Source organism: Apodemus sylvaticus, chromosome 15, assembly GCF_947179515.1.
Source record: "Apodemus sylvaticus chromosome 15, mApoSyl1.1, whole genome shotgun sequence".
NCBI classification, from domain to species: Eukaryota; Metazoa; Chordata; class Mammalia; order Rodentia; family Muridae; genus Apodemus; species Apodemus sylvaticus.
In genome coordinates this window covers 66,857,970-66,885,135 of record NC_067486.1, presented here as the reverse complement: position 1 = coordinate 66,885,135, position 27,166 = coordinate 66,857,970, and the positions used below count along the sequence as shown (strand labels likewise).

At 47.5% G+C, this 27,166-nt stretch overlaps 1 protein-coding gene across 3 annotated transcripts in view; it reads left to right on the top strand.

Moving 5' to 3' along the window:
- Positions 1-27,166, top strand: part of Heg1 (heart development protein with EGF like domains 1) — an 83,022-nt gene that overhangs the window by 8,505 nt on the left and 47,351 nt on the right. The window contains exons 2-6 of one of the 3 annotated variants that reach the window (XM_052157996.1): positions 12,801-13,091; positions 15,829-16,128; positions 24,243-24,370; positions 24,467-24,581; positions 25,409-25,735. In XM_052157996.1, coding sequence (XP_052013956.1) covers positions 12,801-13,091; positions 15,829-16,128; positions 24,243-24,370; positions 24,467-24,581; positions 25,409-25,735 — 1,161 coding nt within the window. Of the gene's footprint in view, positions 1-12,800; positions 13,092-15,828; positions 16,129-24,242; positions 24,582-25,408; positions 25,736-27,166 lie in introns of all 3 variants that reach the window. The other 2 variants (XM_052157995.1, XM_052157997.1) reach the window with 2 other exon arrangements.

Sequence of the window (27,166 nt, the reverse complement as noted above, 5' to 3'; positions counted from 1 at the left end):
CACAGCTCTGGGCCCAGCAGGAAAGCACTATAAATACTATAAATTCTTCTGCTGCTGAAACGATGCATCGGCCACTGTCTTACTTTGGTTTCTGCTGTTTGGGGTCAAAACCAAATTGTGGAGGATAGGGTCTATTTCATCTTACGTCTTATGGTCCAACACTGAGGGAAGTCAGGGCAAGAACTGAAACAGTCTGTGGAGGGGTAATACACACTGGTTTGCTGTCCTGGGCTTGCCCAGCCTGCTTTCTTATATTACCTGGAAACACCTCCTTATGAGCAGCACTGCCCACAGGAGGACCTGGGTCCTCCCACCTCAAGCGGTAATCAAGAAAATGTCCCTACACACTTGCCCACAGCCGGGTCTGATGAAGGCAGTTCTTTTGACATTTCCTCTTTACAGGTATGTCTAGGTTGATCCCATGTGAAGCGAATGGGATGGGAAGGAAACAGTCACGTGAGGTGTGATTACACAGTACTAAGCCTCTGAGGATCAGGTGTACCCCTCTGTACAATGAGCACTCTCCTACGTGGGAACCTTGGGCGGGTCCTTTTTTTAAAAAAAATGTGTGTTTTAACTTTAATTAGGTGCATATGTGTATTCTGTGTGGGTGTGTGCACGTATTAAATATTGTCAGGTTTTGGGGAGTGTCTTGAGCAAGAACAGCACAGCTGGAGTAAGTGTTCTCCCGCGGAGACGTCTTTGAATAGACTCTCATAGGTGAGGTCTGTGGCTTGTAAGGAATTATTTATAGTACAGGCTTGCCTTGTGGTCATGGGGTGCTGTTGTCTGTGGTGGCCGATACAGAGATGGCAGTGGTGGCTCGGGGACTCTGACGTGGGTCAGAGGACTTTGGTCTTAGCCCCTTCTCTGTCTAGCCATGTGCGGGGGTGGGGGGGTAAAGGGGGGCTTCTTAGTGTCTCAGGGTTGTGTTAAAAATGGAGCCATTAGAAGCTGGAGAGATGGCTCAGTGGTTAAGGTTGGTTAGTAGTTAGTGGTTGACTGTCCTTCCAGAGGACCTGGGTTCGAATCCCAGCACCTACACGGCAGCTTACAACTGTCTATAACTCCAAGATCTGACCCTCTCACATAGACATACATGCAGGCAAAACACCATTGCATATTTAAAAAAAAAAAAAAGGTAAATGTGTTTAAAGGAAAAAATTTAATGGGGCCATTAATGTCTCTCCCATTTCTTAACAATCGTGACTATGAAGACCCCCATAAACATAGTGATGACTGTAGTCATAACACTGTGAAAGAAGACCTTGGGCATCTCATTTGCTCTGGACCTATGCTCACATTTATAAACGGAAATAACAGATGCCGTCCTGTTGATTTCATGGTTATAAGCCTGAAATAAAGCCACGAGGGCATGCTTTGTAAACATGTACGCAGTGTTTATTATTAATGCTGTATCAGACTGTTAGTCCAAGGCGGGGCTTCATGAAGGCTGGCATGGCAGGATGGGCAGACAGTTAGAAAGGAAGAGGAGAGAAGGATCGTTTGTAGTCAGTGTCAGTGGCCTCTTAACTCTCTCTCCCTTTGTCCCTTCACTTGTCTCTGGTTGCTGTGACCAGTCCTCCCTGTCCTTCTCTCCCTCCAAGAGAGACATCCCTCAGAGCTTTCTTCAGCTTCCCACTCAGCCCGGGGATTGTCTGGGCAGTGCCTCCCGTGAGCTACAGTCTCTGGAAAGAGACATAGGAATGCGGCCAGATAGTAAGACTGTGATCAAGCAGGTGAAAATTGTCTCACAAAGCAAACGTGGGGTCCTAAGGGAGAGCTTTATTCCTGGGCTCCGCTGGTGTTGTCTCTCGAGGGGCACGAGGTCGTGGAGAGGTGGTTAGTTCTGAACTGGTTCTAAGGAACAGCCAGGTTTTGCTAGAAGGCGGGAGGAAAGCGGATAGGACATGCTGGGCAGGGGGAACGCTACCGGTCTGCAGTCCTATAGACTCCATAGGGCAAAGGTGGAGGGGGCAGCCTGCCCTCACCTGCCTTCTCCGCGCGGGTGGTGCCTGGAGGAGCCTCTGTCCTCTCAGCAGCTCAGGCCTGTCCCTTCAGCTAGCTGCCAGATGGTCGCGGGTTTAAACCCACGGGGAGCAGTTACAGATGCGATGTGACATCCCTCCTGCCCAGCTCCCCCTTTGCTCTCGGTGACCCTTCATCTCCCATCCACGCTGAACTGCCATCATTTCCGCCCTTGACTTCTCTCGCCTCCCATCAGCTCTTCCTTGTCTCTTGCTGGCTCCTCCCAAGTCTCAGCGGAACACAGGCTTCCCTCGGCTGTGGGCTACATAGAGCAGCACGAGGCAGCATCCTCCTTGGGCTGTAAAACCTGCCTGGATCCCAGTGTCCTTGGCGACCCACCCTTGGAGCCCACCTGGGGGAGGCCTGTTGGTCCTGTTTGAAGGGAGTGGGACCCCCTTGGAAAGAAACTTCTTAGCAAGCTGTGTATGGTCCCAGCTCTCGGCAAGTAAAAGCAAGAAGATCTCTGTGAGTTCGAGGCCAGCCTGGTCTACAGAGGGAGTTAGTTCCAGGAGTGGTACTTAGAGAGACCTTGTCTCAGGCCATATAGAAAGAACTTGTCCCAAAAAAAAATTAAACAAGGATTCTTAGCAACCTTTTTTTCTTTTTAACTGGTCTCACTCTTGCATGGCTGAGGCTCACAGCGGGGATTGGGGGGCTGGGGGAGTCACCCAGAGAGAGCTAGGAACCTGCTCCCCCGCTTCTGCCTGAGCCCTGGGCCCACCAGCATCTGCTCCATTCATTTTCCAACAAGCATAAACAAATTATATTTCTACGATTCCCTTGAGGCCAGGGCCACTTCACAGAGGTCTGGGAATAAATTAGCCACAGAACTTATAAAAGTCATCCACAGGGCTGTGGAGATGTCGGAAGCCCCAGCGAGCCCAGGCAGTTTCTTCCTGCCCCCTTCTCGGCCCTCCTCTCTCTCCCCCTCTTCCTCCTCGGAACCAGGATGTTTTTCCTTGCCTCTTCATTGTTTCACTAACCTGGTAGGTCTCCGTTGGTGGAGCCCTGCCACAGCTTCCTCTCAGGGTGTGAGCTAACACAGTGAGCACACAGGCGCAGAGGCCTGCTCTCGCCTGTGCCTGCCTCAGCTCTTGGCCAGGCTTGGCACAGGCTGCCAGCCCCGGCTTCCTTCCAGAGGTCCCCCTTGGCTGAGGAGCCTCTGCTGCAGCCTTCTTAGTTGTTTTTCAAAGGATGAGAGGGGCAAAGAAACTGCAGGTTGTAAGATTAGGTGCCTTCCCAGAACAAGGTAGACTACTCATTGAAGAAAGCTTATGTGTATTCTTATTTAACTGAGTGGGAATATTCTGACCCTCGACCCCAAGACTTTCTCTTGAGAACACACACACATACACACACACACACACACACACACACACAGCCCCATGATTTACTTTCCTATTGCCTGAGCTGGCTACTTCCCTCCATCGTGATCCTCAAGTGTTTCTGGGGAGGCTGACCCTAGTCTTACAACTCCAGGCTAGCCCCCTGTCCTAGCCTGACTGAATTCAGATCTCCAGATCTGTCTCTTCCTGGGAGGAAAGGACGCTGTAGTGAACAGCTGACAAAGGCTGGCTCTCATGGGTAGAGAGGGTGGTGTGCTTTGTCAACTTGACGCTCTTCATCAATAGAGCCTGTCCCAAGGGACTTAAAAAAAAAAATCATCCTCAGACCTACATCCAACGGCTTTGTGATGTGTGTGATTTTTCTTAGGGCTTCTCCTTTTAGGATAAGAACAAGGAACAAAACAAAGGTCCTGAGAATCCCAGATTGTCCACATTGACGGCTAAGTCTTTTGTTCACACAAACTCATTTGGCTCCCAAATGTCCTCCACCCAAAATCATTACATCCGCAGCAGCAGTTCAAAACACAGCCTGGAGTGGTGAGCAGGGTAGGCGGCCACCTTTCTGGGGGAGATTACAACCACTTTCCCACACACACACACCCAGGTTCCTGCCTGTCCCCAGAATATCCCACCCTTGGCCATCCTGTCTGAAATCCCCCTCGTTTGAAGGGTTCCTGGGAAGGGGAAGGCCAGGAGGCTCCTCCTGGGGAGGGCCTCGGCAGCCCTGGGAGGAAGGAGGTCTTTCCAGCCCCAGGTTTTGCCTGGCAAACTCCCAGGGGCACAAGCTCTGCCTCGCTGGGCTCCTCACAGCGCAGAGGGACTCAGCTGACTTATTTACACAGCTCAGCGCTTACGGACGCTCTATCTGACTCATCCTCGCAGCCTATGGCTGGCGCTCAGTAAAAAATATATGTTCTGGTTTTTCAATGCGGCTAAATATACCTAACATAAAAGTTAGCGCTCTAACCATCTCCAAGTCCCAGTCAGCAATCACAGTGTTACTGCTCCCGTCACATTCATCTGCAGAAACCTCTCATCCTAAACAGAAACTCTTAAGTAACAATCCCTGGCCTCGAGCCCCAAGTAACCTCTGGCCTGCTTTCCATCTGGATGAAGTTTTTATTCCCAGGACTTCACGAGTGGAATCGTACAGGGTTTGTCCTCTCGTGTCTGGCTTGGTTTGCTTACACATGTTGGTAGCTGTGGGATATCCATTGTCAGCATATACCACATCCTGTTAACCCTCTCCTCCACTGCCCGCTCTTGCCTTTGACTTGCTGTGAATACTGCTGCTGTGAACGAGTATCAGTTATCTGTTCAGGTCTCCGCCGTCCATTCAATGAGCTAGAGACCCACACGTGGGACTGCTGGGCCGCGTGCTAACTCGATGTTTAAGCTTTGCAGGGACCGCTGTACAGTTTCCATGGTGGCTGAACCATGTTTTCATTCCTGCTGGCAGCACATATACTAAACTCCAGTCCCTCCACATCCTTCCTAGCCCTTGCTGTACCCCGCTCCCTTAATAGTAGCCACTCCTATGGGTATCAGAGCCAATATTTTCAATCCATACATGCTACTCACTGGCTAGACAGTGGATTTAGAACTGTAATTCTCCTTCTTGTACCTCTGTCCTGTCATCCAAGGCTAAGACTTAATTCGTTATCACGATTCCTAGAGGACCTGGTCACCTTTAGAGAGGAATAGGGAGATGCCAGTGATAACTTAGCCACTGGCTAGAATGCTTGGTACAAAGCAATGCTGTAGAAAGTGGCTTGGTCACACACTATAAATTAATTTGAGAGGAACTGTCTGGGCATCCACTGGTTTTATCTGCAATTAATTGGGAAAGACAAAAAGACACAAAGATGCGGGCTTATGGTCTCTGCTTTGCCATCATTTTCAGGGTTAACCTGCCTGGTGACTTCAGGACTGTGCCTCAGTTTCCCCTTCCATTAAAGAGGGAAGAATTAACCCCGTCTCTGCCTACTCAGAATGTAAGGATCTAGAAAGATAATTTAGGCCCCTTGAATCCTCCTGTAAAAAGTGCTTTGTGGGTAGGGAATGTGTGGGATTCTTACTTGGCTCTCTCAGAATAAAAGCATAATTTCATTCTTGTGGGAAGGACCTGTGAGCTCTGTGTTCTGCCTCTCTTTGGTAGGTGGCAATCCACACACTAAAAGAACCGAAAAGGGGGAGCAGAAAAGGTCTCCCTCCTCCTTAAGACTTTTCTCTCCTCCCTGTGTGAGCAATCCAATTTGGGGAAAAAGTATTACAATTACAGAGAAACTCAATCCTAAGCATGAGACCCCATTGTTGCCACCTGACAATTAGGTGCACAGCTCTAAGGGGGCGGCTTTTCAAGTTCAGGATCTGGGATGGGGGATGCTCCAAGGAGAGGTGGGGTTGGGGAGTTCCAGGGCTGGGGCTGAGGGTGGTGCAGCTGCAGACCCTAGCCACAGGAACTTCATCCTTCACCAATAGACAACTGAGAGGCTATTCTGCCGGACTGGTGCCGGTGGCCCCCTGAGAGCCTTCAGTTTATACCACCTTCTTCTTGTGAGGCCTTGAAATTACATTCTTGTTGTCTGTGTCTCAGCTGCTGGCAGACTGAAATCCTTTAAATCAGATCCTGATCCTCACTCAATTCTACCTTCATCTCCCATATGCCACCCCTCTTCTTAGTCAGGGGTCCTAGGCATTTGCCAGATGTTTGCTGTTGGAAGTCAAAACATTGCCTCAACTTCATGCGTTGGAAGCAGACTTTTCTTGTTCCCCGGAACTCCTTCTCGTTGCCCAGGCCACTCTGTTGCCGTTCCTTTCAGCATACGTTGACATCATCTCTGCTGGAAGCTGGTTTAGACATCCTCTTGCTCAGTCTTCTAGAGACTAAGATGCAGCTTTGGCACAGCAAGTCTGGTTTGAAAGCTCGTGCAATAGGCCCCATTTCCCCCTCTTAGAGAGAAACAAAGTTGCGTTAAAGCCTGAAGTTTAAAAGCCAGAGGACTAGGTTTTTTTTCCCCCTTCAGCTCTACCAGCCAGTGACCTGCAGCCTCATGGAATATGCTGGAGAAATAAAGGGCTTATTCTTCAACTGGGCCCCCAAACACAAGCTGGTATCAGGCTGCACTTGATGTTGGATGGTGAGGGTAGGGGTGAGACCTCCAGGGGGAAAAAGCTTGTTTGGATAATACAGGCTGCTCAGGAACAAGGCTAGCTTCACACACACACACACACACACACTCCCTGGGATGGGGGAAGGAGGTTGGGATGGGGATGGGTATTGGAAGAGTCGCTGCTGAAGCAGCTGCCAATTAGGAAATCCGAGTCCAGGCTATGCCAGCTTCCCTCGTGAACACCAGTTCCCACACAGATGTTTTAGAACATTAAGATGTTACAGAAGTGGAAGTTGTCAACTTGGGGGGTAAATATCCAAGCAAAGCAGTATAGCTCTCTTGTTAATTTAGTCTCCGTTCGTACAGGGGCGCGTTCTGGGCTGACCCAGATGGCTGAGTACAGGTTAGCTCCTTGTTCAAGGATGGCTGAGAGTTCAGATATGCCAGTCCCAGTGGCTGGTTGTGGGCCTGTGTACTGGAGACTTTCCATACATATCTCTGGCCCGGCTGGGTGCGAGGGTTCAGGCAAAGAGGAGAGACTGCGAGCAGGAAGGGGGGAGTCGTCTCTGCTACCTCCACTGCTGCAGCTGGCTCCACCTCAGTCTCCACCATTGCCACCTCAGTCTCCACATTGCCCTGCGCTGAGTGCTGAGTCAGGCTGGGCTGAGCCTATGAGAGGCCGACTAGCTAGCAAGGAGTGCGGGGGAGCTTCTGGTGGCATTTCAGGAGAGCAGACTTCTTCACAAGTGGCAGTGTTACAGCTCTTATGACAGAAGCTTTCAGACGCTGGAGTAGTTCTCACACATTTATTCCTTCTGAATAGGATCTTATATACAGTTTTGGGCTGAGACAGGGTCTGATAGCAGGTTCTTCCCATTGGCTTGGTCTGAGAGCTTGGGGATACCTTATCTGCATGTGGGAGGACTTGGGGTGCTGCTCCTACGGGACAGAAGCCAGGGTTGCGAGGAGTGTGGCAAACCGCCTACTGTCCCTTGCAGGCTGTGGTCACCTGCTGGGTCACTGGGGTTTTAAGCCTGAGCTTGACCAGGGACCAGGCTGCCATAGTTGGTGTGGCTCCGTGGTCACAGGTTTGAATAATTGTCTGTGACAGAGAAAGCTGGCCTGGAAAGGTGAATGGGTTAGCTTTGGATAAGCTTTCCAGAGGCCACACTGATCCTAAAGTGGGAAAAGCTAGAATCTAAGGCACAAAGAGACACTTAATGACTCCTTACCGATGATCTGGGGGAACTCTGGGAACTGCTAACCACAGCCAGCAGGTCGCAGGCCACCAGGAAGAGCAATTCTGACCCAAGGTGTATCTTGACTCTGGATGCCCTGGAGAGACACCCATTGTGATGGCTGGCTCACTAGTGATGGCCACAGCTGACTTCAATCAGGGACTAAGCAGCTCAAGCTCAAGTTAATGTCATGAGGCCTTGGGCCGTGGAGTCACAAGCCACGCACACACTTATGTTTTAGAAATGTTGCTGGGCCCCCAACTCACACCACTACTTATGAGTCTCATAAACCAACTTCGTATTTAACGGCTCCAGACCACGTACCAAGGGGGCAGTTTGAGGTTCAGTTGAAGTCATTACAAAATGACTTCTCCAGATCTCCAGTCTCTGTGTCTTTATATCAAGACACCAGATGTGTTAGTTGCTTTTCTGTTGCTCTGAGAAGACACCATGACTGAGACAACTTAGAGAAGAAAGAGTTTGTTTCGGCTTGCATTATGGAAGGTTAGAGTCCGTCAGCATGGCAGCAGGCAGCAGGCATGGTGGCTGGGACAGCTGAGACCTCACACCCTCTGCTGTAAGCACAAAGCAAAGTAAACTGGAAATGGCAAGGGGATTTTAGCTTTGAAAGCCCACCCCCAGTGATCTACCTCCTCCAGGAAGACTGTGCCTTCTAAACCTCCCCAGGCAACGCCATTCTCTGGGGACCAGGTATTAAAACAGGGAGCCTGCGAGGCGACATTGTGAGTTCTGGACCGGGCTAAGGTACCAGTATGCTGAGTCTTAATCCTCCTCCGTTAGCTTTAATTTTTAATAAGCCTGCATATAGTTTAAAGATTGAATGGACTTTACAAAGCTGTAGTGAAACTTCTGACCACTTTCAACTCTATTACTTGATATCATTTATAATTTTGTCCATATCTACTCATTTTATTTTGGTTTCGAGTGATGCCCACTAATTTCTCTCTGGAAATTTTATGTCCTTCCAAGGTCTACCAGTGTAGACGTGACACATTCTAATTATGCTTAGGGTTAGCGTGAAGTCCTGTCGGCGGAGTTACCCTTCGGCACCAGTGAGTCTGATCCCGCCCTGCATGCTCTTGTTAGCCAGGGCTTATTCTACTTTAATAATCTCACTAATTAAAAAAAAATTACTTTAAAAAAATAAATCCGCTGTTTCTTTAGATGCACACACATTTCCCTTGCATGTTGAATCACCTTCCTTCTGGTGTCTAGGGCTGCTTTCTTGTTTGAAATCAAACCTCTGTGGTTTCTTTTAGTGTTAAGTCTTAAACCTGTGACAGCTGGCTGAGATGTCTATTAACACATCAAAGCTGAAGCTGGTCACCAGGTTCTCCCAGCATCCCTCAGTCCCTACCTGTTACAGACTACGGCTGCCTACCCTGCCCTGTACCTGAGCTCTCCAGCCCGCGGGCGGGCGGCTGCCCTTCCCCCCAGCTGCTCTTCTCTAGATACTCTAGCCGTTTTGGTTACCCGGTTCTTTTGGCCTTTTTACCTCTTGGCTCAGGCCACGCCTCTTGATGGGCAGCTCCTCCCACTCTCTCCTCACTTGGCCCAGCTCAGTCTGGACTCTCCAAGATGGCTCTGCCTCTGCCTCTGCCTGTGTTCTCCCTTATAGCTATGATAAAAACCCCTCAGGAACAGTCAGGTCCTTTTATCTCTCTATTTTCTCACCTCTGAGTGAGAATCATTTTACTTGATTCTTTCAGGATACTTCTGAAAGGTGGTTTTGCTGCGGATGCGATTCCAGCTGCTCTCTTAGCACATTGCAAATGCTGCTCTTCTGTCTTTTCTTTGGTTTCCTTTGTAGCATCTAGGATTTTGTTACAATTCCTTAGCTTAAAGATTTGTGCTTTTCATTGCTCCTGGAAAATTCTCCATTTTCTTTGTGAATATTGACCTTTGGCCCTCCGTTCTCTTCCCATAGAACAATAGTTAGGGACTGGAGACACAGCTCACAAGTTAAGAGAAATTGGTGCTCCTTCAGAGTACCCGAGTTTGGTCCTCGGCACCTATAATTGGCGGGTTACAGCCACTTGTAGCTGCAGCTCCAGGGGAGACTATAGACTCTTCTGGCCTTCAGGGATACCCACCACCCACACATCCCCACATAAATAAAAATAAATAAATAAAATTCCAGTTCAATATGTGTTCAGCTTCTTTTCCCTGATTTGCTAAACTTCTGTTTACAGTTTCTGTATTTTTACCTGGTTCTTAGCATTCTCTCTCTCTCTCTCTCTCTCTCTCTCTCTCTCTCTCTCTCCTTTTTTAAATGATGTGTGTGTGCCTGTGTGTCTGTGCAGGGGTGTGTGCCTGTAAGCTCAGGTATCTGTTAATATACACATCTTCTTCAATGATTCTAGTATTGGAAATCTTATCCATTCATGAATGTTGTTTCTGGCTCATTTGTGAGGTTGTTGTTGTTGCTGCTGCTGATGATGATGATGATGTTTTACTGCAGTGTCTTGTTAGAGGTTTTTGCTTGTTTGTTTTTAATCAGTAAATGGCAGGAATTTCTCTGAAGGTTTGTCCAGACAGAGTGTTTACACTGCTTTGCCAGGTTCCCGAGGTGCTATCAGGGCCACTCCTTGTCTCCCCCTTATTCACTGCTGTGTGAATACCAGCGATCTTTAGGTTTTAGAGCATCTTTAGATCTTTAGATCACCTTTTAAATGATGCAGTCTTCGTCAGTGTATGCACAAGGCTCAATGCTGCTACACTCCAGGACACCCGAATCTTACAGGGAATGTGAGTCTGCACTGCTCACTCCCTGGAGGTTAGCTTTGTGGTTACAGCCTTTCGGTGAGGTTGCTTTTAGCTTTAGTCTTAAACCAAGATTGGCTGGCCAGGCGTCCTCGCGCTCCCTCTGAGGGTTAGTTTCCCTTTGTCTTTTGTCCAGGGTGGAGTCCTTTTGATTCCAACCTTGCACAGTGGTTTCCCTCTACCCTCCTTGAGAGTTCACACGTTCTACCCCTTGCACCCCTGTCTTCCTCAGAATGCTGAGATGTCAGTCTTTGCTCTCCTGCCTACATTCCTAGGCTTGGCTGGGTTGGGGACCTCAAAGGATTTGATTCTTTCCCCATGCACCAGCTCAGAAATGCATTTAGGATGTATGTATATATATATATATATATATATATATATATATATATATATATATATACATACATCCTAAATTTACATCTATCTTATTCAGGATTTTTAGCTGTTGATGGGGCAGGATTATCCAGGGCACCGCAGGGGACTATTGTCAATCATGTAGTTTTATTTATAGCATGCATTTTTCCATTCTTGCATCTTTAGTCTGCCCTCGGGGAGATAGCATGGTTTCGTGTGAGCACTGCTCTCTGCCTTGGTCACTCTTCCTACAGTGGAATTCCTTCAGCTGCCAGGGTCTGGGATTTCCACTTCTGGCCTCTGAAGAAGGGGCTATCTCTGCCTTCTCGAGGGCCAGCCACACCTCCCCAGGGCTGAGCCTCTGCCCTTTTTATAAGGCTCTAATGGAGCTAAGTTGATTATCTTCCTTTGGTTTCTGACTTGCTAGCCTTGGGGCATCCCTCTGCCTTTTTGCAACTCCCCCCATTTTTTTTCTGATTTCTGTTGAGAGTAATTTTTCTTATTGTGTCCAATTAACCAAAAGGGTAGAGAAAGCGTCCTTACACCTCTGTGCTTCTTTAACCCTTTTGGGAGGGGGGAGCCATGTACCTTTGCATGAACAGGAAGAATTAGACAAGCATACCCCATGGCTTGCTGCAGTCATAACCTTAGAGACTTTGTGGTCACCTCTGGCTGTCTAATATTATCAGGCAGGCTGCGCCCCCAGAGGAGCCCAGATGCCCTAGTGATTTCCCCACTTCTCCAGGAAGGCTCTGCTAATTATCACCTCCAGGAAAGAGAATCAAGCCATGAAAACAGTAATTCTCCAGGGACTGGGAGAGGAAATAACTCCCTTCGAAAGTTTTCAGAATCTCAGAGGGCAGTTTGTGTAATCACCACCCAAGCCACCTCAAACAACCTAGTCACTGGCCACTGCAGTGTAGCTGGTCACTGCAGTGTAGTGAGGTAGCTTCAGCGATGTCTGCCCGTGGTTATTGAACCCTTAAAACACGGCCAGTCAAGGGCTGGAGGGATGGTTCAGTGGTTAAGAGCACTGGCTACTTTCCCAGATGGGTTTGATTCCCAGCACCCACCAATGCCTTCTTCTGGCCTCTGAGGGCACCAGATATGAAAGTGATTCAGACATACACTCAAGCAAAACACCCACACACATAAAGGGGTGGGACACAGTAAAATATTAACTGGATTTAAAGTTTAATACAAAAATATAATTACTGTCATGATACTGCTTACATCAAGTTTATATTGAAATGATATTTTGAATATGTTGAATAAAAGAACATTTCATTTTTTATTATATATATACATTTAAAGTGGCTACAAGGTTGGTTTTATGGATTGTGAGTTATGCTCACTTTATCTTCAGGGCAATAGTAATCTAAAAGATAACTTGTTCCTTTTTTGTGTGTTTGTTATATTTAGATGCAAATGATAGTTCTGCCTGCTTGCAGTCTCTGCTTATCAGATGGTTTGACTTTTTTTTTTTTTTTTTTTTTTTGGCCCTGAGCATATAAAGATAGAACTGACTTCATTCACTCCCCACAGAGAGTGAATTTTCCACGGTGCCACGGCCTCCAAGCCCAAGCACAAAGAGAAATATTCTCAAATCAGGAAAATAAAAATGGGGGGGCACTATAAAGATTTAATTTTTCCATTTGTTTATGTGCACACATGTGTGTGCATGTGCCTTCAGAGGCCAGAAGAGGGAGTCTGAGTCCCTGGTGTTGTGAGGCACTATGTGGGTGCTGGGCTGAACCCTAGCACTCTGCAAGAGCAGCTTCTTATTGCAATGCCATCACCCTAACCCCCAAATGGAGTTTATAAGCAGACATGCAGTCAGCAACAAGCTCTGAGGGTCATTTTGGGGGTGCTGAAGGTTTCTTTGGGTTTACTTTTCAAAAACCATTGAGTTTTCAGTGATGCATTTGTTATTTCAGCTGCTGCAAGGAACCTTTGGCCGGAAAGTAACAACACTGAACCCCACATAGGATACACCCCCTTTTATCAGAGTCGAGAGGACCATTCAGGTCCCAGAAAGGGAGTGACAGCTCAGACTGCCAGAATGAGCCACAGTTCCTCAGAAGGCCCAGAAAACCCCTCCCTCCTCCCTGAGACAAGTGCCGACTGGAGGAACATGTCTTCCTCAGGCAGAGCAGACACCGCTGCTCTGCACCTTGGACCCTCGCCTGAGATCACCACAGCGCCGACCGCCCTCAGCAGCATGTCGTGTGAGTGTGTGTCTTGATGCTCATTCACATATGTCCAGTCCTTGAAAACAAATTCTCTGCCCCATTCCCACCCTACCCCCCACAGCCAGAGCAACTGTGTCCATTTAGAGCTTCTGCATTGGGGTGCATTAGGCAAGTCCTCCTCAGAGCCCCCTCTTGTAAAGCCAGACCAGGGAGAGGGGTGCAGATTTGTTGAACACACTGGTTGGTCCTTTGGCATCTATGCTCCATGGCAGTCTAAATCCTCACCTCCTCCCTCCTGCCGGGATCCTGCCACACAGCCATGTGTCCTAGGGGTGGGAAAGAAGGCTTTGTTTGTGATGATGGAGTCTGAGTTGTTCTTGCTGCTCCCGTCTGCACAGTCTGTAGCTTATTTAGGATTTCAGCGAAGGACTTGCAGTTCTCAACCTAAGAAGGAAGACAAGAAATGTAGTGCTAATCGGGCACACCCCTACATAGCAACAAGCCCGCTGTCCCAGCCCTTCCTGCAGTCTGATGAGGTCCCTTTGAAGCTTTGGAAACTGAAGCTCTGCACCGAGACTTTCCCCCACTGAAAGTAGTGGCAGACTAGTTAACCCAGTGTATGGAGAGCAGGTGGCAGGTTTCCAAGTGCGGAAAGCCTAAATCTGTGTGTTGGGTGAGCGGGCACTACAGCTGCGTGCCTGGAGTGAGCAAAGATATAAGACATAAAAGCACGTGGCTTGCTGTGGCGCAGCAGTGCCGGCATCCTCCCTGGGAGAGTGCAGAGCAGTGGGCAGACAGCTTGGTGCAGTGTGGGATAGGCACGGGATGTTTGCAAGCCAGGCAGTCTCTACCTGATGGGGTGGGAAGACGCACTGAAGGGCTTTTGCACAGTGGAGTGATAGTCTGAGGGAGGGGCCATCTGGCAGCTAGGCTGTAAGGTGCCTGATACGGGAGTAAAAGGGGTCCTGACGTGAGCGGAGCCATCAGGTAGACATCTAGACAGCCAGCGGGTGCTGGTTGACCAGGTGGCTCAGCAAAGAATCTTAACGAAGAAGGGAGGGACTGGAGAGCTCGCCTCACAGTCGCAAAGCCCTGGATTCAGTCCCCCTGCACCATATAAAACACGCGTGCAGTCCCAGAATTCAGAAGGTGGAGGCAGGAGAATCAGAAGTTCAAGATTGGGCTGGAGAGATGGCTCAGCCGCTAAAATCGCTTTCCCAGAGGACCCGGCTTCAATTCACAGCACCCATACTAGATGTCTCACAACCATAGACAGACACTTAGCTCCAGGAGAGTCAATGCCTCTTCCTGCTTCCATGGGCATGTATACGTGAGTGTACACACACACACACACACACACACCTAAGAATAAATCTTTTTTTAAAAGTTCTTAAAAGTCATCCTTGAACTGAACCACCAACCAAAGAATATACTCGGGCTGGGCCTAGGCCTCCCACACATATGGAGCAGATGTGCAGCTTGGTCTTCATGTGGGTCCTGAACATCTGGAGCAGGCTATCCCAAAAGCTGTTGCCTGTAGGTGGAATATGTTCTTCTCGCTGGGCTGCCTTTTCTGGACCCAGTGGGAGAGGAAGCACCTACATCCCAGAGTGAAGTGCCGGGGTGAGGGGTATGCCCAGGGGGCATGGAGGAAGGATTGTAGGAGAGAGGACCAGGAGGGGAGCAGTAAGCAAGATGTAAAATGAATTTAAAAAAAAAAAAAGTTATCCTTGAGTTTGAGGCCAGCCTATGCTACATGAGACCCCCATCTCACAAATTAAAATTAAAATAAAGATCCTTAAGCCAGGTATAGTGGCATGTGCCTTTAATCCTAGCCCGTAAGAGGCAGGCAGATCTCTTTAAGTTTGAAACCGGCCTGGTCTACAGAGTGAGTTCTGAGACAGCCTGGGCTACATAGTGAGATCCTATCTCAAAAAACAAAAACAAAGCAAAACAGAGAAAGATTCCTATCAAAAGAAGGGAAGCTGAGAGCTGGTAAGGACCTTAGAGAGGGGCTGAAGCCTTCCAAGGTGACTCCCTGGTTTCATACCGGTGTGACGGTCTGACTGGGGGCACTCGGTTCTGTAAGGGGAAGGAACGAAGGCATTTTGTGTTCCCGCTATTCATGAGGGCTGTAGAGCTCAGAAGCTCTGCAGGTGATGCTCTCTGGTTTGGCTCATTGTCCAGTGTTGGGAATTCTGCAAGTGTTAAATTCTGGTGCATTCTGGGGCTCCTTGTGGAAGATGAGGAATAAGTCCTCATGATCCAAGACTGATCTCTAAATTATAGAGCAGTGACTCTCAACCTTCCCAGTGCTGCAACTCTCTAACACAGTTCCTCACGGTGTGGTGACTCCCAACCATTAAATTATTTCTGTTGCTCCTTCATAGCTGTAATTTTGCTACTGTTATCAATTGTAATGTAAAGATCTGTTTTCTGATGGTCTTAGATGACCCTTGTGAAAGGTTGTTTGACACCCCAAAAAGGGTCGAGACCTAGAGGTTGAGAACCACCTCCAAATAGTCTGAGGCTTGCCAGCAGCTGCCTCCATTACTAATAATCTCTCCCCTGAGGGCCCGATCATTGGTGGAGTCAAAAGGCAATCTTTGGTTGGTGGTCTCTCTTGCAGTTCGTTTTTTCCTAGAATGGGTAATTCTTTCTGCCTTCTCGGCACATCTGTGTATTTCATAGAATCAGTGGCTGGGCCCACTAGAGATAATGAGACATTTGGAAGTCCGCTGGTGTCATTTTAACTGCTGTTGTCTGCTTTCAGCCCTGGAGAGCCTTCCCCAGTCACCCAGCAGTTCCAGGTCACAAAGAAGAATCACCTCTTCTCAAGCAGAGAGTGGAACATCCCCAGGTTTCCTGGAGAAGACAAGGGAGCTCCCGGAAGGGACTGTGCACACACGAGTGGCCGGCAGCACCTGGGGTTCCCACCAAGCCTCCCTTCCTGCACTGGAACCCGAGGAGCCAACGGTGCTCTCCCAGAAGAGAAATTCATCTGGCCAGGAACATCCTGGGCCACCATCCTCCTGGACCCAGAGTCACCCTCCTTCCTCAGACCACCCCTCGTGTGAGTAGTCCTATCCCCAGCTGAACCCTCCAATCTCAAAATAACCCCAAGTGGATTTGTATAGCCAGGTGGTGAGGTGCTGTGTCAGGCTAAGGGGCAACAATTAGCAAAGGATGATATAAAAGCTACTCTTTCAGTGCCAAGTGCTTTGGGTTGGAATAAGTGCAGTTTATATCAGTATTGAGTTTTATATACTTAAAATACATTTTAACTGTGTGTGGAGGAAACTATCAGCTGGTCTGGTGGCTGCTGTGTCCCCGCCTCCTGTCTCCCCCCTTTTCCTTTTCTCCCCTTCTCTGTATACACACAACAAAGATTCCGTGCGACCGAGGTGTGTGCTTATAAGAGAGGCCCTGTGCCGGGGTGCTTGGATGAAATGTGAGCCAGACACCGTTACACCGTCTGATTAGCAGTTTGAGTCTTGTTTGTTTATTTTTGCAAAAGCAGTTTCTTTGATGGCCCAGAAAATAGGTGCGTACATTTTCCCCGGCTTTGATTCAAAAGCTCACACAGTGCAGGTGTTTGCATGGCTTTTGTGAGGCCCGAGATTGTAGAGAAATGTCTTGTCCCATTCTGCCATGCCACTTCCAATGCACCAGCCCCAACTAAACTACTCTAAGCCACTAGTGTTTCTTCTGAGCCACTATGTCACTTGCCAGACCAGGTCAGCTGATATCCAGAGACTGTAGCCCTCTTGGGGACATTTCTGGACTGGTGTTCAGTAGTTAAGAACTGGGGAGTGGTGTATTCACTGCTCACGTGTGCTCACAGATCCCCCCCCCCCCAGGGAGCAGAGCCAAAAAGATGCTGTAACCTGCCCCTCTGCAAGCAGTTCAGGTTGTGTTTTTAGCCTTGGGCTATGGGAGGCCAGACAGAAAGGCAGGATTTGCGCTTTCAAAATCCTTTGGGGGGGAGGGGGACATGTCGTTTTTTTAGTTTTTTTTTTTAAATAAATATAGCTTTCTATTTATTCTTTGAGAATTCCATGCATGCATAGAGTATATTTCAATCATGCTAACCCCTGCCCATAACCACTGTCCAACTCCTCCAGACTCCCTTTCTTCCTCCTTCCTTCCCTTCTTCCCTCCCTCCTACCTCCCCTCCCTCCCTCCCTATAAATCCAATCCTTGCTGCCCATAAATCCGTGGGTGTGAGGCCATCCATTGGAGCATGGTCAACCTACCAGGGACCACGGCTCCTAAAGGGAACCCACTCTTCCTCTCCTAGCCAGCAGCAGCAACTATCAAATAGCTCCTTAGCTGGAGGTGGGGATTTATGTTCCATGCCCTCAACCGTGACATCACAGATTTTGTTTTAAAGTACTTTGCAAATCTGGGAGTCTGTGTTTATATCATCAAAGCAAAGACTGAGCGCAGAGGTCTCCTCTGGAGCACCTATTTAAAGGGCCAGTCTTCTTGCCAAGACTTAGTGAGCACTTCCCTGCTGATGGGGTGTGGCGGAATTCATGGTTCATGTTTGTAGGAAATGCTTTTTAAGATTATTCATAAATGGCCTGGAGAGAGGCTCAGTGGTTAAGAGTCCTTCCTGCTCTTCTAGAGGGCCCGAGTTCCTTTCCCAGAACCTATATCGGGTGGCACTGAAGTCAGTGTCTATAACTTGAAGTCTAGAGGGCCAGATGTCTCCTTCTAGACATCCATAGGTACATTCAAACAAAAACACTCATCCACATAAATAAAAACAAATGAACCTTTTTTGAAAAGATCATTCATAGCCAGGTGATGGTGGCGCACACCTTTAATCCCAGCACTCTGGGAGGCAGAAGCAGGTGGATTTCTGAGTTTGAGGCCAACCTGGTCTACAGAGTGAGTTCCAGGACAGCCAGGGCTATACAGAGAAACCCTGTCTCGAAAAACTAAAATAAATAAATAAACAAATAAATAATAAAAAAAATAAAAAGATCATTCATAGGCGTTGTTTGAATTAGACAAAAGCTATAATGCAATGCAGCCTTGGGTTCTGTGGCTTGGTGATTTACAAACAGCTTTGCATTTCCAATGAATCTCTACCGAGATTCTGGCCAGGGTCACTTAATGATAATTATATACATTACACTGAGTACTATGGTATATTTGAAAGGAATCCACATTTCTAACTTTACTAGACCGTGCTTTCTTCTTCTGTCTGTTTCAGGCTAAAAGGCAACAGGTCCTCACATTCTTCCTTAAAAAAATAAAAAATAAAAAAAGACAGGGTATTACTGTGTAGTCCTGACTGGTTGGGAACTATGTAGACCAGACTGACCTTGAACTCATAGAGATTTGCTTATCTCTGCCTCTCAAGTGCTGGGATTAAAGATGTGAGCTGCTAAACCTGCCTCTGACTCTCATTTGGGCAGCTGTCCTTCTAAAGCAGTCTTTCTCAACCTTCCTAGTGCTGCAACCCTTTAATATAGCTCTTCATGTTGTGGTGACCTCAACCATAAAATTATTTCATTGTACTTCATAACTGAAACTTTTCTACTGTTGTGAATTGTAATGTCTGTGTTTTCTGATGGTCTTAGGTGACCCCTGTGACAGAATCGTTTGACTCCCCCCCCCCCAAAGGGGGATTGAGAACTGCTGTTCTAGAACCTTCCATTTCTAATTTTTGTAGTTTTGCTGGTTTTCATAGTCCCTGAGTCTTACTGAGGATTTCTCTTTCTTAGTGGCCTGGGTGTTCTGCTGTAGGGGACATTAGACTGCTCTATAAAGTGTTCACTAAAGAGGAACGGTGTCTCTGACACAGGCGCTTTGGGCATGTGGGCAAGAACGCCTACAGAGGGCCAGCGGGGCCTGCCAAGGCAGACTTAGTCACCCTGCCTCACCAGCCTGCTCAGTGGGCAAGGACAAGCAATGGAGTCCTGGCTCAGGGGAAGAGTCTGTGGTTTTTCTAGCAGTGTGACAACACACCAGTAAGGTCTGCAGTGTCCCTCAGGAGGTGTGCCTACAAATGACAAGCTAATGGCATGGTGGGAGGATCTGAAAGGTGGCAGCGTTTGACCATCCATGCATACTCAGTTTGTGTCACCTGGACCTTCTTTACTGCCACACAGAGTGTGGTGCTGAGTGTCGTTTTGCCGACTTAACACAAACTAAGATTATCTGGCAAGAGAAACCCTCAATTGAGAAAATACCTCCATCTTATTGTCCTGCCGGGCAAATCTGTGAGTTTTTTTTGTTTTGTTTTGTGTTTTGTTTTGTTTGTTTCTTTTTTTTTTGTTTTTGTTTTTTGTGGGTCCTGGTTCTGTAAGAAAGCAGGCTGAGGGACTAGAGAGATGGCTCAGTGGTTCAATTCCCAGCAGGTACATGGTGGCTCACAACCATCTGTAATGGGATCCGATGCCCTCTTCTGCTGTGTCTGAAGACAGCTACAGTGTACTCATATACATAAAATAAATAAATACATCTTAAAAAAAAAAAAAAAAAGAAAGCAGGCTGAGCAAGTCAGTAAGTAGCGCCCCTCTGTGGGTCTACTTCAATGATGGCCTTTTACCTAGAACCTTACAATAAAATAAGATAAACTTCCTTTCTTTCCTGAGTCGCTCTTGGTCAGTATTTTATTACAGCAAGAGAACACAAACCAGGACACACTGTTTGTTCAATATAGCCTCTTCCACATCCTGGATAGCCAGGAGTTAATCTGTCTCTGAATAGAATCTGTATCTTACAGCACCAAAGTATGAGCCAACGGGGTCTACAAGATTAGAAGACCTTGCTCTCCCACCTCTCCGGCCTCTCTGCCTCTCTAGACTTTTCCCGAAGTCTCTGACTGTAGGTCCTGGTATGGGGGTCGGGGCTATAAACAAAGCATCAAGTGGCCCCGCCCCACGAGGAGGGCGGGGGAGGGAGGAAGCTCTCTTCCGAAGGCACAAATGTGTAAGTTGAATTGTATGAGAGTGACTGCAATTTCGCACTAAATTTAGTGTGAGCTTCCTGGAAACGGGGTGGGGGGGTGGGGGGCACAAAGGGAAGTTGGGTGGAGCGTGGGATTGTTGTCGGACAGTCAGCATACCGTTTAGCCCATAGGCAGTGGGTGGGCAGTAATTCCAAGAGGAATATTTATGTAAGGGACGCTGGATGAAGATCATAATAGAAACTGCTTTCAGCTGCTGATTTGTGAGAGTCGTGCTAATGTCCTTGGAAGGTGACATTTTGTAGACTCAGTAAGAGCTGGAGCGTAATAATGGGTCTTGACTTGTGGGAGTCTTTCCTGTGGGCAGTTGAGCTGATGCGGTCCTGGTAAATGGCTTTGTGGTCATGTCACTTTGTGAAGGGAGAGAACATGAATGACTTGAAGGATTTTGGATGTAGACTGCCTTGTTGTAATATCAGCCGCCTCACCTTTACTTCTGGGGAGCTCTGGACAGCCGTCAAGGTTGAGCGATGTGGCGATGCTCTCTGGGGTTTTGTCCTGTGACAGAAAGTGACCCGTGCTCACGCCAGGTGAGCAGCTGTTCCCTCTGTGGCCCGTTACAAAGACTGGGAACTTAGCTCAGGCCTTGTCCCTACGGGTGATGGTAGTCCAACTTTTTTTTTAATTTTTATTTAAAAATGTTTATTAGCATAGGGGAGCGCCTATGCCACAGTGTGCAGGAACCAGGGGACAGCTTGAAGGTCTCAGTTCTTCTTCCAACCATGGCGCCCAGGATAGAACTCTTGGACTCCTTACTGCCAAGTCATCTTTCCAGATCCATCCATCCATCCATCCATCTATCCATCCATCCTTCCATCCTCCCTCCCTTTTCTAACGCCAGCCTGCTGGTTAGCAATGTAGTGTGCGTCCTCCTAGCTAGTGCCGCAGGTGCCCGTGTACGATCATAAGCAGTCCCTAAGGGCAAATTAAGCAAGCATCCCCCATCCCTTTTTCAAGACAGGGTTTCTCCATGTACCCCTGGCTATCCTAGAACTCGCTCTGTAGATCAGGCTGGCCTTGAACCCACAGAGATCCTCCTGATTCTGCCTCCCAAGTGCTAGGACTAAAGGCATGCGTGACCACTGTACCGCTCAAGCCTTCACTGTGATTGGAGGCTCTGCTTTGCAGAAGTGTTTACACACATTGTGTCGTCAATCAGGCAAACAGCACAATGCCTGGGGCTTTGCAGTTGCTGACTTGAGGATCGCTGTTTTGTTTTGTTGGGTCTTACTCTGTAGTTGAGGTGGGCCTGGGACTTGCTGTGTAGACCCACCTGGCTTCCAGTTTGTGATCATCCCGCCTCAGCCTCCCAAGGCTACAGCATGTGCTGCATGCCCAACCAGGGTAGCTTGTTACTATGGTGACGTGGGATGACCGACCGTGCGCTGCACAATCCTTAGGCCAGGGGAATGGAGGAGCTGCTCCCCTTTGTGACTCAGCACCTGTGACCTTTGTGATTGTACCTCTGTGGCCATTTCTTTGCTAACACTACCAAAATGGCGGATCTGGGTTTTTCAAGCTGAATCCAATATAGTCATTATAGCGGGTTTTGTCTTTAAGTGTGTAAGTGTGTGTGTGTGTGTGTGTGTACGTGCATGCACTGTGCACCCCCCATTTGTGTATTTTTGTGCAGGCTTTACACATGAATAAAGGTACCCTCAGAAGCCGGGAGAGAATATTGGGATCTCTGGAGCCGGAGCCACAGGCAGTTGTGAGTGGCCCAGTGTGAGTGCTGGGAACCAACGCAGGTCCTCTGAAGGAGCAACGGGCACTCCTAACTGTCAAGTCCTGGCTACCCACCACCACTGTGCCTTGATGGGAATATTGAACAAATGGCAATTGATTAGAAATAAAAATTTACTTACCTTTAAAGTAATTTGGAGAGCATTTATGGAACATATCTATATCTCTCTCACTCCTTTCTTGGGCAAAAGTGGGTTTTTTTTTTTAGCACATGACAATTTTTCTTTTTTATTGTTTGCAAATTTAATATATGCATATAATAATGTATTTTGACTAAATTCAATTCCTCCATTCCCTGCTTCCCAAAGTGCTGTTCTTAAATTTTTTTTTAACTTTTATGTGCATTAGTGTTTTGCCTGCATCTATGTTGGCATGAGGATATCAGATATTGGAGTTATAGATAGATGGTTGTGAGATGCCATGTGGTTGCTGGGAATTGAACCTGGGTCCTCTGGGAGAGCAGTCAGTGCTCTTAACCACTGAGACATTTCTGCAGCCCTGTGGTTTTTGTTTTTTGTTTGTGTTCTTCAGGGCTGGATGCCTTTGCACCCACTGTCTCTGTGGAGAGTCTGCACCTGCGTCTGTTCTCATTAAGCGCCTGTAATCAGAGCAGCAGGCTGTGTTCCCACTGTCAGGGAGTTCATGGGTTTGCACAAGAGTAAAAGGAACCTTTTCTTCCTATACTCTAGCTATCTAGCTAGCTAATCTTTTAATGATTTATTTATTTTTCCTTTTATTGCACTGGTGCTTTGCCTGTGTGTTTTTCAGATCCGCTGGAACTGGAGTCACAGACAGTTGTGAGCTGCTATGTGGGTGCTGGGAATTGAACCTGGGTCCTCTAGAAAAGCAATCAGTACCCTTAACTGCTGAGCCATCTCTCCAGCCCCACCCCCACTTCCCCATACTTTCTCTCAATGTCTAAAGTGTTTGTGCTTTTGGCCACAACTGCACATAAGACTAGACTTCAATGGACTACATATTCTAGCAGCTTCTTTTATTCCCTTTCAGAACCACGGTTAACATCTGAAGCCTTTCATGCTAAGAGATAGACGATTCTTTGTTGTTATTGGTGTCATGTGGGAAAAAGAAAGAAAGCACCTTCTTTCCTTGCCTGCCGTCATTCTGTTCCCCCAGCTTGCCTGACCCTTATTCTTGCTGTAATGATGATATCTTGTGGTGCTGGGTTTGAGCACAGGGCCCGGTGCGTGCTATGTAAGCTCCCCATCACTGAGTTATGGCCTCAGCCCTTCCGTGTTAGGGCTTTAAGGTACCTTGTCGAAGTCAGTTCATTTTTTTGTTTTTGTTTTTACTTTTGTTTGTTTGTTTTTGTTTTGGGTTTGTTTGTTTGTTTGTTTGAGACAGGGCTCCTCTGTGTAGCCCTGGCTCTCCTGGAACTCACTCTGTAGATCAGGCTGGCCTTGAACTCTAAGATCTTCATGTCTCTGCCTCCTGAGTGCTGGGATTCAAGGCTTGGGCCGCCTGGCTAGTAGTCAGTTCTCAAGTACCCATGGAAAGTTTCCCTACTGAAGGACACGGTCAGCTGTGCCACCATGATGCCGAGCAGACGTCCCATTCTGACCTGTGGTATATAATATATACATAATATATGAATTCCTGAGGCTCTTGACAGTTATCCAAGGACTTCCATCCATTTCACTGATCAGAAAAAAAAAAAAAACAACAACAACAAAAAACCAAAAAACTGTCCCCAGCCTAGAATTTTGAATTTCTAGAGTGCTCCCTGGAGTACTATGCTGGTTTGAAGATGGCTCTCTCTAGCGTAGTGAGACTTGGTAACTAACTACAGCAATGGAGTTTGTCTGCTTTTAGGTGAAATTAAATAAAATTCCTGGAGCAATAACACGTGTTGATTAGTAGTTCTGTTGCTGTAAGTCGTTTGAATGGTCTTCATGCTGACTGTGATTTAGGGAATAATCAAAGCCTTTGGTGGCTGGGAACTGCTTTCCTAAGCCAGTTGCACCTTGACTGTGTTCTGCAGAGCCCCAGTGCTGACAGATTCATGATGTGCACTGGATTTTAGTCTATAAGAGCATTTGAACAAAAGGGTTACATTGGTAAAAACAAACCAGCAGCGACAACCTTATCATGGTGGCCTATACTGCGAGATCCCTACACTATAGAATATAGTTCCTCTATAGAAAACAAGTTGATTTTTCCCCCTCATCCGGGTTTCTCCTGTCTTCCTTTTAGCTCACATAGAAAACTTAATTTGTGCATCCTGAGGGATCTGACTGTAACCAGCCCTGTGAGACTCAGAACTGCTGAGAGAGAAAAGGAGGCGGTCCGACTTGTACTCGCCAAGTCGACTTGATACAAATGTTTGCTATTACAATAATCGCATTCAAATACTCATATCAAATGGAATTAGCATTATTTGTACCTAGATAGAATCCTGATTTTTCTTAGCCATTCTGAAGCATGTTCTTCTTCTGTCTTAGCTTCTGGAAGTATAAAGAACAGTAGTAACTTCACCGCTCTCCAAAACCCATCAGTCACCCAGACAAAGAGCATGCTTATCACCGACACATTCACTAATGGCGTCCCAAGAACGCTGCGGTCTCTGCCTGTAAGTGTGGAACCTGCAAATGAGACAGAGGGTTTCCCTGAGCACTCCAGACTTGCTATAACTTCAGTGTCCATCCACTCTTCACCCTCTGTGAAGGACTCAAGGACAAATGTCGGACTAACTGAGCATCTGGGAGATGGAGAAGGCACTGAGCTGTCTACAGAAAATGGATATGGACGTCCTTCTATACACTGGCAAAGCGATGCCCCCGGTGAGTAATCTACCTTTATTTGACTCACGGACATTTTATATAGCTGGGTATCTGCAGGGGGCCTCTTTACGACGTTTTGCAGTCTCTGAAGGGACAAGTGACTTTGGTGACCTTTATCAGCTTTTATATCTTTGGGAGTGGACAAGTGCTGTCCCTAAGATGAGAACACCAAGACTTGGAGGACCAAAGCGAAGCAAGCACAGCTTCTTAGCTCTCTCAGCAGAGTGGAGAGCTCAGCCTCGGGGCTCTCATGACTGGTCCATATTCTTTTCATTCCATAATATCATCTTCAAAGCGAGATCTGGCCTGCTCTTTATATCAGTGATTATGTATATAGACCATCTTTTTATATAAGTTGTCAGACATAAACATATTTCCCAAATTCATAGTTTGGCCTACTCCTTATAGTTTATTTTGCTATACATTAGAATTAGAAAAATGTTTATCAGTATTCCAGCTGGTTTTAGGGGGGAAACGTTCTACCTATGATATTTATGCCATTGAGCTTGCTAGGTGTAATGACTCCTCCCTTGAGCTACTTTCTCAAGGGACGGGGGGGGGGGGGGGGAATGCCTGAGCCTATAAATTACTGTTTGCACATGCTCCTCACAAGTCTCCTGTTCACTGGCCTTTATTTTTAAGATTACAATGTTCCTGATATCCAATAATTCTAGAAAACTTAGAAACATGACGATGCATGTAGGGTGACCTATATAAACGCTGTTGAAGGCTCCTTGCAGAAGGAAGCTTGCCCGAGAGGAGACATCTTAGTTGCTAAGTGTCTTTTCCAGGTCCACTAATGGCCTTTTCCCTATGGTATCTTACAGCCTTCGGAGGACATCAGCCTGCCAGCAGCTCAGAAGCAGGAAATGGAGGTGCCGTGCGTCTGACTGAGGCTGAGTTTAGGTCAGACCCCTCCGTTGGTGGTGGAGAGAGCACAGGCCTATGGTTCCCCGCCAAAACCAAAACATCTACAGATACAGCAGAAAGCTCAGCTTTGCATACAGAAGCTGGGGACACTTGGGGTTTGACTCCGTCCTCGCACGCTGCACAGCAGCCCCGAGGTGGGAGGGGTTATGCAGAGTCTTCATCTTCTTCATCTACATCATCTTCCGAAAGTCTGGATTCCTCAGCCCTACTCGGAGAGCATTCACGTGAGTTCTTAGTGCATGGAGTTAGAGCACAGGAACTTAGGGTGTGGCTGAGCCTTCGCTAGCAAAGCATGCTTTAGGAAGGAGTTTTACTATTCCCAGGCCATTCTCTTAGCTGGTTAATACAAAAATGCCTAAGTGCTCCACCCCTTTGTCTAGTACACCAACTCTTTTTCGTGTGTGTGTGTGTGTGTGTGTGTGTGTGTGTAAGCAGGTTCACAGGTGCACAGATGCAAATAGAGACCAGTGGTCAACCTCTCCTGTCCACACTAAGCAACAAGCATGCTGATGCTGTGCTGTTCCCCCAGCATGGTCCTTGGTTCTGTCGTTTTACATTTTCAGGATGCTCCTCTCTGCAGGCAATGCTCAGCTGGTTCATGTGGAAACACGGTTTCATTGCAACCAGACCTTTGGGCGATTAAAAAGCTTGATGGGGCCATAGGGGGTGAGAGTGGGCCGGGGGATGGCTCGGCCATTAGGAACACCTGCTGCTTTTATAGAGGACCTGAATTTGGTTCCTAGCACCCACCCCAGGTGGTTCCCAACTCCGGAGTATCTATCTGATGCCCTCTTCTGGCCTCCATGGGCAACTGCACCCACATGCACATAAATAAACATGCACATATGCAAAATTTTTAAATCCATTTTTAAAAAAACCTAGATAAGGGGTAGCCTCATTCGTGAAATGATCTCACTATGGATTCGTGTAATACTTTCTCTCTTTCAGCTCTGAACCAGCCAAAGCTGACTAATTATAACACCTGCCTTGGATAGTCCTCAGTCCCTTGCTAGGTTCAATCCCCTGCTTCTGGCTATGATGCTTCTATCAGCTTCTAACCCTGCTGTGATTGTTTGCCTGCCTAAATTTCACTTGCAGGGGATACATAATTTCTCAGTCAATATCTTTTCCTCTTTGCCCACAAATTCCAAATTTTGTGGCCTATAAATTTAAGGGTTGGGTCTCTTGCACCCATACTGGGTGACTCGCACCCAGGTGTCTCCCAAGTTCTCCAGCGTGCCTTAAGTCACCTTTGTGGCTCCTGGCTTGCTGTTGCCCTGGGTTACTGAGGTCCAGTCCGCATGCTCATTTCCAGTTGGAGCTTCTTTTCTATGCCCGGATAGAGAGAAGCGGAGAAACACTCATTAACTCTCAGTGATTTTAGGGATGGTTAATGGGGCTACAGAGACAGCACTCAGCTGATGAATGCATACCAGTCTTGCAGAGGACCTGAGTTCTTTTTCCATCACCTTAGTCAAACGATTCACAACCAGCTGAAAGTCCAGGGGATCTCACGCCCTATCTGACCACTGTGGGTATGGCACTCATGTTTTCAAGTCCACATCCAGATACACAAAATTTAAAAATAAAAATTAAGGATCTGGAGAGATGACTCAATGGCTAAGGGCACGTGTGACTTTTGTAGAGGACCTGGG